Genomic DNA, 12039 nt, shown 5'->3' with positions numbered 1-12039 from the left:
TAGTGGGGCCCCTTTGCTGATGGTGCTCAAGCAAATGGTGGATGATAATTCCCGTGTAGGAGGGTTTTGTTGAGGTACAGAATGGGCTGAACTAGATCAATGACTTGCAAAGTCCCTTCCAACTCCAAGATTCTATGTGTTAAGGAGGTTGGTCAGGGAAAGAGGATGCAGCATTTGAATTGAACTGAAGGAGGATCTGAAAAATCAAGAGGCAAAGAGAGGGGCAACTAGGTGACTCAGTAGACAAACAGTAGTCATGGAGTTGGGAGGTCCTGGGTTCAACTCTGGCTTCAGATACTTCCTGGCTGTGTGACCCTGGACAAGTCACTTAACCTCCACTGCCTAGCCCTTACCACTCTTCTGTCTAGGAATTGATACTTAATATCAATTCTAAGACAGAATTTAACCTTTTTTTTTTTTAAAGACAAAGAGAAGAGGAGCGAGGGAATTCCAGGCAAAGGGAACAGCACTAGCAAAGGGGAAGAGTCCAGATAGCAGAGTGAGCAAACTGCAGGAGAGCATCAGTGATGGATGAAAACATGACGCGGACCCTACTTTAAATTATAAACACATTCTTAGCCTCCTTTTAGTCTCTGTTATTCCAAAGGCATTTAGCACCAACAAACTCTGGAGCTTTGGAAAATTACTTGAAATCATTTCACCCGTGTATGGTCACGATGCTACTTCTAAAGCCAACATGCTGACCCAGCATTTGGCCTCCATTCTCTGAGCTCTGGGCCTGGATCTCAGTCCTGCCAGCCTGCTCTAGGGGAGGCGTGTCCTGGGAAAGAAATCCATCAGACTGGGAAGAGATGACCAAAGACCATGTTAATTCTGCAGGCCAGGGGGCAGCTGGGTAGCTCAGTGGATTGAGAGCTAGGCCTAGAGACGGGAGGTCCTAGGTTCAAATCTGGCCTCAGACACTTCCCAGCTGTGTGACCCTGGGCAAGTCACTTGACCCCCATTGCCTAGCCCTTACCACTCTTCTGCCGTGGAGCCAATACACAGTATTGACTCCAAGACGGAAGGTAAGGGTTTTAAAAAAAAAATTCTGTAGGCCCTCCCATCAGGAGGCTAATCACAACTTAGGTCTAACTCTCTTTACAAGGGATCTTTTGCGGTGAACCTTTGTATTGTGTAGTCTTCAAATTCTATTTTTTTTTAACCCCTTACCTTCTGTTTTAGAATCAATATTGTGTCTTGGTTCCAAGGCAGAAGAGCAGTAAGGGCTAGGAAATGGAGGTTAAGTGACTTGTCCAGGGTCACCCAGCTAAGAAGTGTCTGAGGCTAGATTTGAACCTAGGACCTCCCGTCTCTAGGCCTGGCTCTCCATCCACTGAGCCACCCAGCTGCCCCCCAAATTCTATTTTTTATTCTTGATTGTTCAAGCTCCCCGTCTCTTTCATTAAGCAGTCCTTGGCTCCCCAAACCCACAGAAAAACAAATCCCTCAACAGATATCTGCATAATCAAGCAAAGCAAGCTCCCTCATTAGCCTTGTCTGCAAATGTGTGTTGCTTCTGGCATTTGAAGTTCGCCACCTCCGGCGGGAGGGGAAGGGTGCTGGGTTTCTTCTTCCTTCTTTGAAAGGGCCTCCAGATTTTTCCAGATTTATCTGGATTTATCCCTGAGTTGACCAGAGTCCCGAAGTCCGTCTGAGCCGGTTGTCCCTCTGATACTGGTGCATAAATCGTTCTGCTCGTTACTCTCACGTTGTTCTGCATCAATTCATAACGGCCTTCCTAGTTTCCTCTGCAATTATCCGTTCTACCGCTTCTTAGGCCATCGTATCCCAGGGCAGCCGCACACGTAATTCGCGTCGCCATTTCCCAGTGGACGCGCCCTTGGTTCCAAGGCTGGCCGACCACAAACAGCTGCTCAGATGAGACTTCTCCTCCTTTCCCTGATTTCTGTGGGGTTGTCGTGTAAATTCAAATCGGAGCAGTTCTGTGGAGACCTTTGTCAGAGAGACGTCGTCGTGGAGAGGTTCTTTCCTCCGTTTCTTGTTTCTCTGCTCATGGAGTGAGAGGGAGGGAGGAAGTCCCGGGAGCTCGAGGCTGGCACGCTGCGGGACAGCAGCCACTGGCAGCAGGGAAGGAGGAGTCAGAAAAGCACCCAGACTTGGGCCCAGAGGTAGTCTGGTCATCACGGACGTCGGATGTGGGGCTCAGAGAACGGGGTCCGGACCCACCTCTGACACTCTGGCGTCAAGTCCCTGAAATCTGGGCCTCGTCGTCTTTGTTGGTGGCTCTTTCTCAGAGGTAGATAAGGGAAGGGAAGGCGTGGAAACCTCATAAAGTCAGTGAGTCCCTGATGCAGGGCAGCCTCCTTCTCTACATCTCGGTGACTTCAAGGGCGTCCCTGCTTTCCGGGACTGTGTAATCCCGCGAGGCTCGGCGCATGCCCTGGCGGCGACGGCATCCTCACGCTTGCCATTTGCGCTGTAGTGCTTGGAGGTTTCTCCAGCCCTTTCTTCAGAACAACCTTGTGAAGTAGGTCAGCCCATCTAGTTTGCATTCTGCCTGGTAGCTGCCGTTGGAGAAGCCATGGAAACGGGTCGTCCATTTTAGAAAGATTCCCTGAAATGGGCTGGGATGAAAGTCAGGGCCTTAAAAGGGGTTCCCTGGGCCGTGCGTGTCTCTCTGCAGAATGCGCCTTCCCTGAGCTGATAGCTAGCGTGCTGCTTCCAGTCGAGGAACCATTTGTGTCCAAAAGAGCCACGGGGCTGTGTATGCAGGAAGGGTGGGGGCTGCAGGGGGGCCACCTCCCACTATACAAGTCCCCAGACAACACCGCCTCTGCCCAAGGAATAACACGTTGGATGGGAGCTGTGACACCCCCCTCCCGGGCTTTGCCCTAACCCCTGTTAGATGGCAAGTTCCATAAAGGTCCAAGAGCCCGCCATCTAGTCTCCTCCTTCTCTAAACCCTGGCCCCAGGCCTTGCACAGAGTAGTCATGGAAATGGTTGCTGAATGAATGAATGATTCTAATCCAACACCCATTTATTGACCACACTCTGTGTGCAAAGTGCTGAGGGGCCAAAGAGAAGACAAAAACGTCCCCTTCCCTCAAGGAGCTTCCCTGTAACCCGGAAATATGGGCAGGATAGCTGAGAAGGAAGAGGGTGAGGGCACAAGCAACTTGGGCGTCACAAGAGGCTTCCTGTAAGAGTTGACTCTAGAAGGGAGTTAGGGATTCGATGAGGGGGAGGAGAGGAGGGCATCCATTCCAGGTATGAAGGACATGTGAGCACCAGGATCCAGTGACCAAGTGCTGAAGCACTTTAGCTGGAACTTAGAGGGTGTGCAGGGCAACAGTATGAAAAAAGAAAGGAGGGGGAAAGGAAGGAAGGAAGGAAGGAAGGAAGGAAGGAAGGAAGGAAGGAAGGAAGGAAGGAAGGAAGGAAGGAAGGAAGGAAGGAAGGAAGGAAGGAAGGAAGGAGGGAAAGAGGGAAGGAAGGAAGGAAGGAAGGAAGGAAGGAAGGAAGGAAGGAAGGAAGGAAGGAAGGAAGGAAGGAAGGAAGGAAGGAAGGAAGGAAGGAAGGAAGGAAGGAAGGAAGGAAAGGAAAGGAAAGGAAAGGAAAGGAAAGGAAAGGAAAGGAAAGGAAAGGAAAGGAAGGGAGGAAGGGAGGGAAGGAAAGAAGGGAAGGAGGGAGGGAGAGAGAAAGGGCACAGAATCCAGTTTTGCAGCCAGGGCTGAATAAATGTTTGTTAAAGTCTAAATACTGGAATTGAGAAATGTGTACCATTGCAAGTAAAGATGAAAATCCATTCGCAGCAGGGAGAATCTGCCAGGCTTGGGTAATGAAGCGCATGGTTCGGCACAGGTGTTTCGGTTTTGATAAATCACCCGGATGGGTTCTCAGGCTGTGTCCAAACTAATAGGAATTTGAGGGACTCCCTTTCCTGGCAGAAGAAAGGCTGAAACGTGTTGAGAGTGAGCCATCTAATGGCAATTCTCAGTTCCTTCATTCTCAAAAACAAAGAGCAGATAAGTCCAACCGTCCTGCCTGGCATAGCTGTGAGCACGAAGCAGCTTTTCACACTCTCTTTTGCCCAGCTAAAGCCCCGCACTCCCCAGGGGTGACCTTGCCCAGTATATGGGTGGGGAGGTTCTGCTGAGGCTGATACGGGCACTGCCCTAAGGCAGCTGGTGACACCCAACCTACTGCCACTGCTGCTAGGCACTTTCCCAGCTGCTTAGCATGAATGGCATGAGAGGAAGCTAGCAGACCCCCTCTGGGTCCATTTCTCCCTCTCCACAGTATTTTTCATCTTAGAATCAATACTGTGTATTGACTCCAAGGCAGAAGAGTGGTAAGGGCCAGGCAATGGGGGTTAAGTGACTCACCCAGGGTCACCCAGCTAGGAAGTATCTAAGGCCAGATTTGCACCCAGGACCTCTCATCTCTAGTCCTGCCTCTCTATCCACTGAGCTACCCAGGTGTCACCTCCCAGTCGAATTTTAAGCAGTATCTCACTATTGCAACAAAGGGGACAGAAAAAGGCCTCTGAAAAGTCCCCGTCCCTCCATCCATCCTCCCAAGCCAATGGCCTTCTAACACCTGGGAGATTTCAGTGGCAAGCTGGGGGGCGGGGGGAAGGGGGGGCAGTGTACAATCAGATTCAACAACTCATTCTTTTGAAGCCCAGAAAGCACATCTTGGGTCATTGAATGGGAGCCGATTTTGAGTTCACTGTACAAAGCCCACTTTGGCATCGGACCCGCTTTATCTTTGGTGGCCTTTCAAAGCCTCGCTGGTGCCCGACTCAGACGGTGACATGGCCAGAAGGACGGCCGAGGCCCGGGTCCTCAGGGCCATGCGCTCGCACTGACAGTGCCCAAAACTCCCTGAAATGCTGTTGCTTGAAATTGAAACCCAAAGCCCTGGGCCGCCATTTTGACTGACCTCTTTTCTTTCTTCCTCCCTGCACCCCTCTCTTCTCTGCCCTCCCTTCTCTTTCTTTCTCTTCTTGTTAGCACCAACAAGGGAGATGTATTTTGTTACTACGGAAACCGAGGTGAGCACGGCCCTATCGTATTATCACCGGGTAAGTCAGTTATCTTCATCTAATGATTAATGTTGTGAATATTGTGATTGATCTCACGCCTGTTTTATTCCAGGAATGATTGACTGACTGACTGCTCAGTGGCTGAGTAGGAAGAGGCACATTTAACTTCCGATTTCATTAGTGCCTTCTCTCGTCACTTAATTTCTTTGGCAACGATAATAGCTCGTGCTTCTGCACATCTTTACACTGTACAAAGTGTCTTCCTAAAAAGAATCCTGCAAATCAGGTAGCCGAGTGTTGTTCTCCCCATTTTACAAATGAGAAAACTGAGGTTCCTTGGAGTGAGTTGGCCTGCCCAGGAGTGCAGCCAGGAAATGCCAGGGCTGGGAGGTAAACCAAGGTTTCCTGTAGCTCTTTCCACCATCCCCAAGAGCTAACATCATTGTTTTTTGTTTGGTTATTTTTTTACGCCAAAATTGCTTTTATTAAGCTGGAAGTAGTCCTGAGGAAACCGTGATATTGGGCCAGGGTTCAAGGGATTTCAAAAAGGAGGAAGCCTGGGGCAGAGAATATGGACCCTCGTATCCCACCCTTGGAACAAAGTGAGGCTGAAGGGGAGCCACTGAGGGCCACTCCTCAGGGGAGAACGTCTGTTCGTCTGTGGCCTCTTTCAGAGACTAGCATGGACCCAGGCGTTTCCCTAGCCATGGCCTCCTCAGAGATGGTCTCGACTGTCCTATTTCTGTGTGCTTTTATCTTGGGACAGAGAGGTGTTCCTTTTCCAGCTGATCACACAGCCACAAATTTAGTCCTTCAGGATTGATTGGTTTTTATGCCTTTTGGGTAAAGACTTCATCAAGAGGGGCGCTAGGTGGGTCGATAGATAGAGAGCCAGGCCGAGAGATGGGAAGTCCTGGGTTCAAATCTGGTCTCAGACACTTCCTAGCTATGTGACTGTGGATAAGTCAGTGAACCCCCATTGCCTAGCCCTTACCACTTTTCTTCCTCGTGTGGAAACTTGATATTATTCTGTACCTCCTTTTTGCACCCCAAGACAACCTTTGGTTTTTAAAGAAGAAAAAAGTTTGCTCTTAAGACTGAAACTCTAGGGGGCAGCTGGGTAGCTCAGTGGATTGAGAACCAGGCCTAGAGACGGGAGGTCCTAGGTTCAAATCCGGCCTCAGCCACTTCCTAGCTGTGTGACCCTGGGCAAGTCACTTGACCCCCATTGCCTAGCCAATACACAGTATTGACTCCAAAACGGAAGGTAAGGGTTTAAAAAAAAAAAAGACTTGCTCCTCCCACCTTGCTGAAGCAGGGAGGAGATGGGTTCCTTGTTTATCAGTAAACCAGGTAGAGAAAAGCACACAGGCACTGTGCAGCCATGCTGACTCCTGGGAGACCCGCCTCTTGTCCAGGCTGAGGGCAGAGCCTTCTGATCCAAGAGTCCCCTCGGGAAGGGCCCAAGTTCCTCTCTCCCCTTGGAATCCCATCAGGAAGTGAGAAGACCCTCCCTTAGAGAGTGGCCCCAGCCACAGACCACAGGCTTTCTCTGACCACCTTCTTATTATTTAGCAAATAATCATAAATTAGAAACGCTCTCCAGAGACTGGTACTCATTACACTTGGAACCGATACTTAGTATTGATTCTAAAACAGAAAACAAGGGTTACAAAAGGTGTCATCAAAGAAATGTATGACTGGAAAGGAAGGTGGGCCAGTCACATGGCAGGAGTTAGAGCTGACCAATGGGCAGCCCATGTGTTGTTCCATTGGCACCCATGCCCTGCAGGCCGACCCTCAATGCTTTGGGTGGACCCTCTGTGGTGAGCGTGGGTGGCTGCCCAGATTGGGGGACTGAATGATCCCCACCTTGAATCACTGATGAGATGGCAGAGCCTTTGGGGTGCTGAGTGCTACCCCATACACGGCGTGGCTTCAGCTCTTCTATCTTTCCTTGGAAGTTGATTCTCCTACCCACCAATCATTTTTTATTCTTCCCTGACCACTCCAAGGAATAGTCATTCCTTTGCAGCCTCCCAAGACTTATGCTAGAGACGTGCCCCTCTTCTGCCACGTTAAGGGGGGCATCGCTTCCAGCAGCAGGCAAGTGAGAGTCCCACTGTACTCTACCCCAATTGGACTGCCACCTGAATCACTCTATATTCAGTTCTGAGCACTTAAAATTAAATCTCAAATAATAAAAAAATATATTTTAAAGGTTTATTAAATGATCATTAGAATCAAGTAATAAAGAGGATACAAAATAAAAACCACGTGCCCATGGCTGGTTAGCCATTTTCAAAATCCCCACCTTACCACCATCACCACTGATTTCTGCATCATGCCAAAGAGGGCGTGGGAGGTGTTACAGACAGTTAAATACCAATAACGAGCTCTCACCAACATGGAGACGCAGGAGAGATTATAGGGAATTTGGGGAAATACTAAGGACTTCTGGGAAATAAAGTCAAAGGTTTAAAATCTCCATTTATACAGCACTACAATGTAAAGCCTTTGAGAAACTAGAGATTATCTAGAGAAGAGCAGCTAGACTAGGGAAGGTCAGGTGAAGGAACTGGGAATATTTTGTTATTTATTTGCTTTTTATTTTTTCTAACCCTTCCCTCCTATTTTGAATCAATACTGTCTATTAGATCCAAGGCAGAAGAGCAATAATGACTAGGCCATGGGGGTCAAGTGACTTGTTCATGGTCATACAACCAGGAAATATCCAAGATAATATTTGAACCCAGGATCTCCTATTTCCAGGCCTGAAATCCACTGAGTCACCTAGCTGCCTGTGACAAGGAAATCACTTTTAAAAGACTGATATATATTAATTTAAGGTCGCCAAGGAATTTAGCTATGTAATTCCTAAATGAAAACTCAAGTCAGCTGTCACCTTTTATAGAGTTTAATTACAGACAGGAGGAAGAAAGGAATTAGAGATAGAGAGAGAGGGAGAGAGAAAGGGGAGAGAAGGGAATAGGGCTTAAATACCCCTTCTGTTTAGGCTGGGCCAAAAGGCCCAAGCCCTTAGATAGCTGAGGCAAAGAAAGGAGATCAGTCCCTATTACTCACGTGACCAAAATGGAGAAACAGTCTCAGAGGCCCCCACCTTCAGCTTCCTTCAGAGCAAGCTTCTCAGAGCACCTCTCCAACCACTCCGCCAAACTCTCCAACCACCCCCCCCCCCGAGTCTTCAGACCCCTCCCATGCCAATGGGGTTCACATTCCAATAGACTATCAGTAAGAAATTTTCCAAGTATGAAATTTCCCAATGGTGAAATTTCCAACATTTATAAGTCTAAGGAATTTTAAGGTTTACAGCCTCTAAGCAGGGAATATTTATCATAGAGGAGAGAAGGCTTATAGAGAACATAATAGCTGTCTTTAAGTAATTGATGGTCTATCACATGAGAAAAAAAGGGCAACTAGGTAGCACAGTGGATAATATGCCAGCCCTGGAGTCAGGAAGTCTCATGTTCCTGAGTTCAAATCTGACCTCAAACACTGCCTAGCTGTGTGATCCTGTGCAAGTCACTTAACTCTGTTTGCCTCAGTTTCCTCATCTGTAAAATGAGCTGGAACCACTTAAGAAAACCCTAATCAGGTTCAGGAAGAGTCAAACATTACTGAAATGACTGAACAACCACAAAAACACATGGCAAAAAGGTTAGACTTGTTCTCGTTGGCCAGAAGCAGTGGATGGGGATTGCAAAGAAGCAAATTTGGGCTTGAAGTCAAGAAAGTCTTCCAAAGGATGTTGATGTTTCAGTGGAAAATTCCTTTCATGTTTGAGTTGGATGAGATTAGGCTGCTGAGGTCCCTTGTAGCCCTAGAATTCTGTGATTCTACTGTTCCTCCACATCCTTCTGGGGTGAGGGTGAGTGAGGCGTGTGATTACAAAGTACAATTTAACTGTTCAGACAACATTGTTCCACGCCAGCCCTGAAAGGACAAACTCTCACCCGCCTGTAACTTACTCCTAGAAATCATACCTGATTCCAAGGCTGGGCTCTAGTTAGGGTGACTCTTCCACAAGCCAGATAAACGTCAAGATTGCTCTTTCCTCTGGGAGCCTCCTGCACTCTCAGAGAAGATCGTAACTGTTGGGGATTCCCAGGTATCCTCAGATGAGAAATCATCCCAGGAAGGGCCACGGAAGAAGGGAGCAAGGATGACTGAGGATTCCCTGCTCAGAGGGTCATTCACCGTGGCATAAACCACAGAGCAGCCCACTGCTTTGCAAGGCAGGAACATTTCCAGGATATGACAGAGAACCTCCCAAGATTTATCAAACTTAATAACTGCTTCCCGCCTCTAGTACCAGACATAGGACCAAAGGATGCTGCCTGGAGCGATCTAGAAAGCATTGCCAAGAATGATGAAGTCTTGGACAGGAAACCAAAGACTTTAAATGGACCTCGTATTGTAGTACTGCCCGAGAATGGGTTTGGGATGTTTGGATCAAGGGTTAAAGCAGAAACATTTGGGGCCGCCTTGGCTAGGTATGGAATCTACCCGTCAGGACTTAGTAAGAACTAGGCTTGCCTGGACTCTTACAATTGGAGTTAAATTGGAGTTAAAAGGGCTTTAAACCAAATTGCAAGGAGAGGGGAGAAGCTCTTTTCTGAGGTCTGCCATGTCATTGAGCAACGGAGAAAAAGAGCAAGGTTAGGAATCCTCAGAAAATACAGCCCAAGGAAAGATCCAAGAAGCCTGGGTTGGAGAAGACGCAGCCTAGGGATGTGCTGTTATGAGGCAATAAGATATGGCAGCAAGACAACAGACTCTGAAGAATTAATAATAAAGAGGGGCTTCTAGGAGGCTCAGTGGATAGAGCACCAGCTCTGGAGATGGAGACTCTGGCTTCAAATATGGCCTCAGATACTTCCTCGCTGGGTGACCCTGGACAAGTCCCTTAGTCCTAAATGCCTACCCTTTACCACTCTTCTACTTTCTTCTAACTGATACTTAGTATTGATTCTAAGAGAGAAGATAGAGTTTTCTCTCTTCCTGGAAGTCTTCAAGTCAAAGCTGAACAACTCCTTTCGGGGGAATGTTGTCAAGTTGACTCTTGGGCAGGGGATAGGTTGGGCTCGGAGGGCTCAGAGGTCCTTTCTAGCTCGCCAAATCGGTATTTCTGTGACAAGGTGAAGCGTTCTAGGCTAGAGAAGAGCCCCAGGAGATGGTTCAGAAAATGGCCCAATGGCTTGGCCACAGAGAAGAGTCCATTGACGCCTGCAGTCTCTAGGAGAGTGCCCCAGGGATCTGTTATCCTGCCCAAGGCTAGGTGGCCTGCCTGGGACATCTGCACAGGTGACAAAGCAGAGGAATCTGAGGAGTCGAGATTCAGCGACGTCTTGCCAGGCCGACGCGTCGGGCCAAGTGTAATAAGATGAAATGTATTGGGTATAAATACAGTTTTACAAGGAGGTTTATTAAATTAACTGCATTCAGACAAGGTGGGGGTGGCAGAGCTAGTAGCCATCCATCTGAAGCAGAGTTTGCCACGGCAGCTTCTTGAGGCCCCTTCCAGCCCATTCCTGCAGCCCCTGCGCTGGGGAGCCAGTCAGTCAATGGATTCATTTATTCAAAGCAATAATTCAAGGCAGGAGATTTGGTTTAATGATTAACTTTACAAACGTGAGTGGAGATGGAGGGGTGAGTTATGGAGTCACTAATTCTTCTCCGCAGCCAATATTAAGCAGGTTGTGATGAATCACCACGTGTTAGGGATGCTCATGGTGTTGGCCTTCATTAGCCAACGTACTTGAGATACAATGGACAAAGCAAGAGGAGTTCAGGGCCAGACCTGACTCAAGATGGCTGGGCTTTGGGGCCCTATATTGGGAATCTGCTGAATAATTGCAAAGAGGCAGCACTGGTTCCTGGGGCTGCAGCTCCCTCTCCCCCGGAGAGGCACGTCTGGTCAGTTTTCTTGAGGCAGGACTGGGCAGCCCTCACTCCTGGAAGTCTCCATCCCCTCTCCAGTCCCAGGACTGCTTCCATCTCATGTCCAGACTATGTGGCGTTTGCCCCTAGCCGAGGTCATCGAAGTAGCCGAGCCTGGGCGGCTGTGAGCAGTGCGTGGTGCTCCCCAGCAATAGAGAATGGCAAAGGGTCCCGGGGAGTTTCCCATTTACCTTCTCCCAAGCTGCCAACCCAAGACATAAGGGCTCTCTGTGGCTCAGCGTGTTGGTGAGTTCATCCTTACGGGCATTCTTACCACCGGCTCAGGTCACACCACCCCTCTCCACGACCCATCCATGTTCTCCCCAGAATCCTCCCAACATGCCCCGGTGATCTGAGGGCTCTCCTTTGGTTCTCTCGTGTCTTGGGGGCCCAGCGTAGCCCATCGTTCTCACAATAACAGATCCTCCTGCCCTTCTGGGCATATCCTTGATGTCCCTAATGCCCCATCTCTCATGGCTGTTGGCCTTGGTGACAGGCAGTCCATGTCCATCTTGCATTTTTCCCTGGCCCTCAGGGTGAGGGTATGGGGTTGTGATTTTAGTTAAAATAAATTAAGCAAGAAGAATAAATAAGTAAAAGAAAATAAACTGTAACTCCAGTCATTGGGAAAAAATCTCAGAAATAACTAAATGGGGGGCAGCTGGGTGGCTCAGTGGATTGAGAGCCAGGCCTGGAGATGGGTCCTGGATTCAAATTTGACCTCAGACACTTCCTAGCTGGGTGACCCTGGGCAAGTCACTTACCCCCATTGCCCAGCCCTTACCTCTCTTCCACCTTAGAACTAATGCCAGGATTGATTCTAAGACAGAAGATAAGGTTTAAAAAAAAAGAAAGAAAAGAAAAGAAACAACTAAATGACTTCATGTTTAACATTGTGGAAATCATAACCTTTATCAAATGAGTGTCAGAAGCAATAAAATCCATCTCTTACCTGGGCTACATCGGATATGCCATTTTTAGTGCATCTAATAAGAAGAAAATACAAATTAGCTAAGGAATTCTTTGCAAGAGATGAAAAGCAGGGAAATCGATACTGCCAGCCATA

General features: G+C 48.3%; 1 protein-coding gene across 2 annotated transcripts in view; it reads left to right on the top strand.

Moving 5' to 3' along the window:
* The window catches only part of TANGO2 (transport and golgi organization 2 homolog), a 147691-nt gene that overhangs the window by 111710 nt on the left and 23942 nt on the right, over positions 1-12039 (top strand). For both annotated transcript variants that reach the window (XM_056821399.1, XM_056821398.1), the window contains exon 6: positions 4981-5051. In XM_056821399.1, the coding sequence (XP_056677377.1) occupies positions 4981-5051 (71 nt within the window). The remainder of the gene's footprint in view (positions 1-4980; positions 5052-12039) is intronic.

This window comes from Monodelphis domestica, chromosome 3 (assembly GCF_027887165.1).
Source record: "Monodelphis domestica isolate mMonDom1 chromosome 3, mMonDom1.pri, whole genome shotgun sequence".
Taxonomy (NCBI): Eukaryota; Metazoa; Chordata; class Mammalia; order Didelphimorphia; family Didelphidae; genus Monodelphis; species Monodelphis domestica.
The sequence above is the reverse complement of the archived record's forward strand: the minus strand, read 5'-3'. Positions and strand labels throughout refer to the sequence as shown.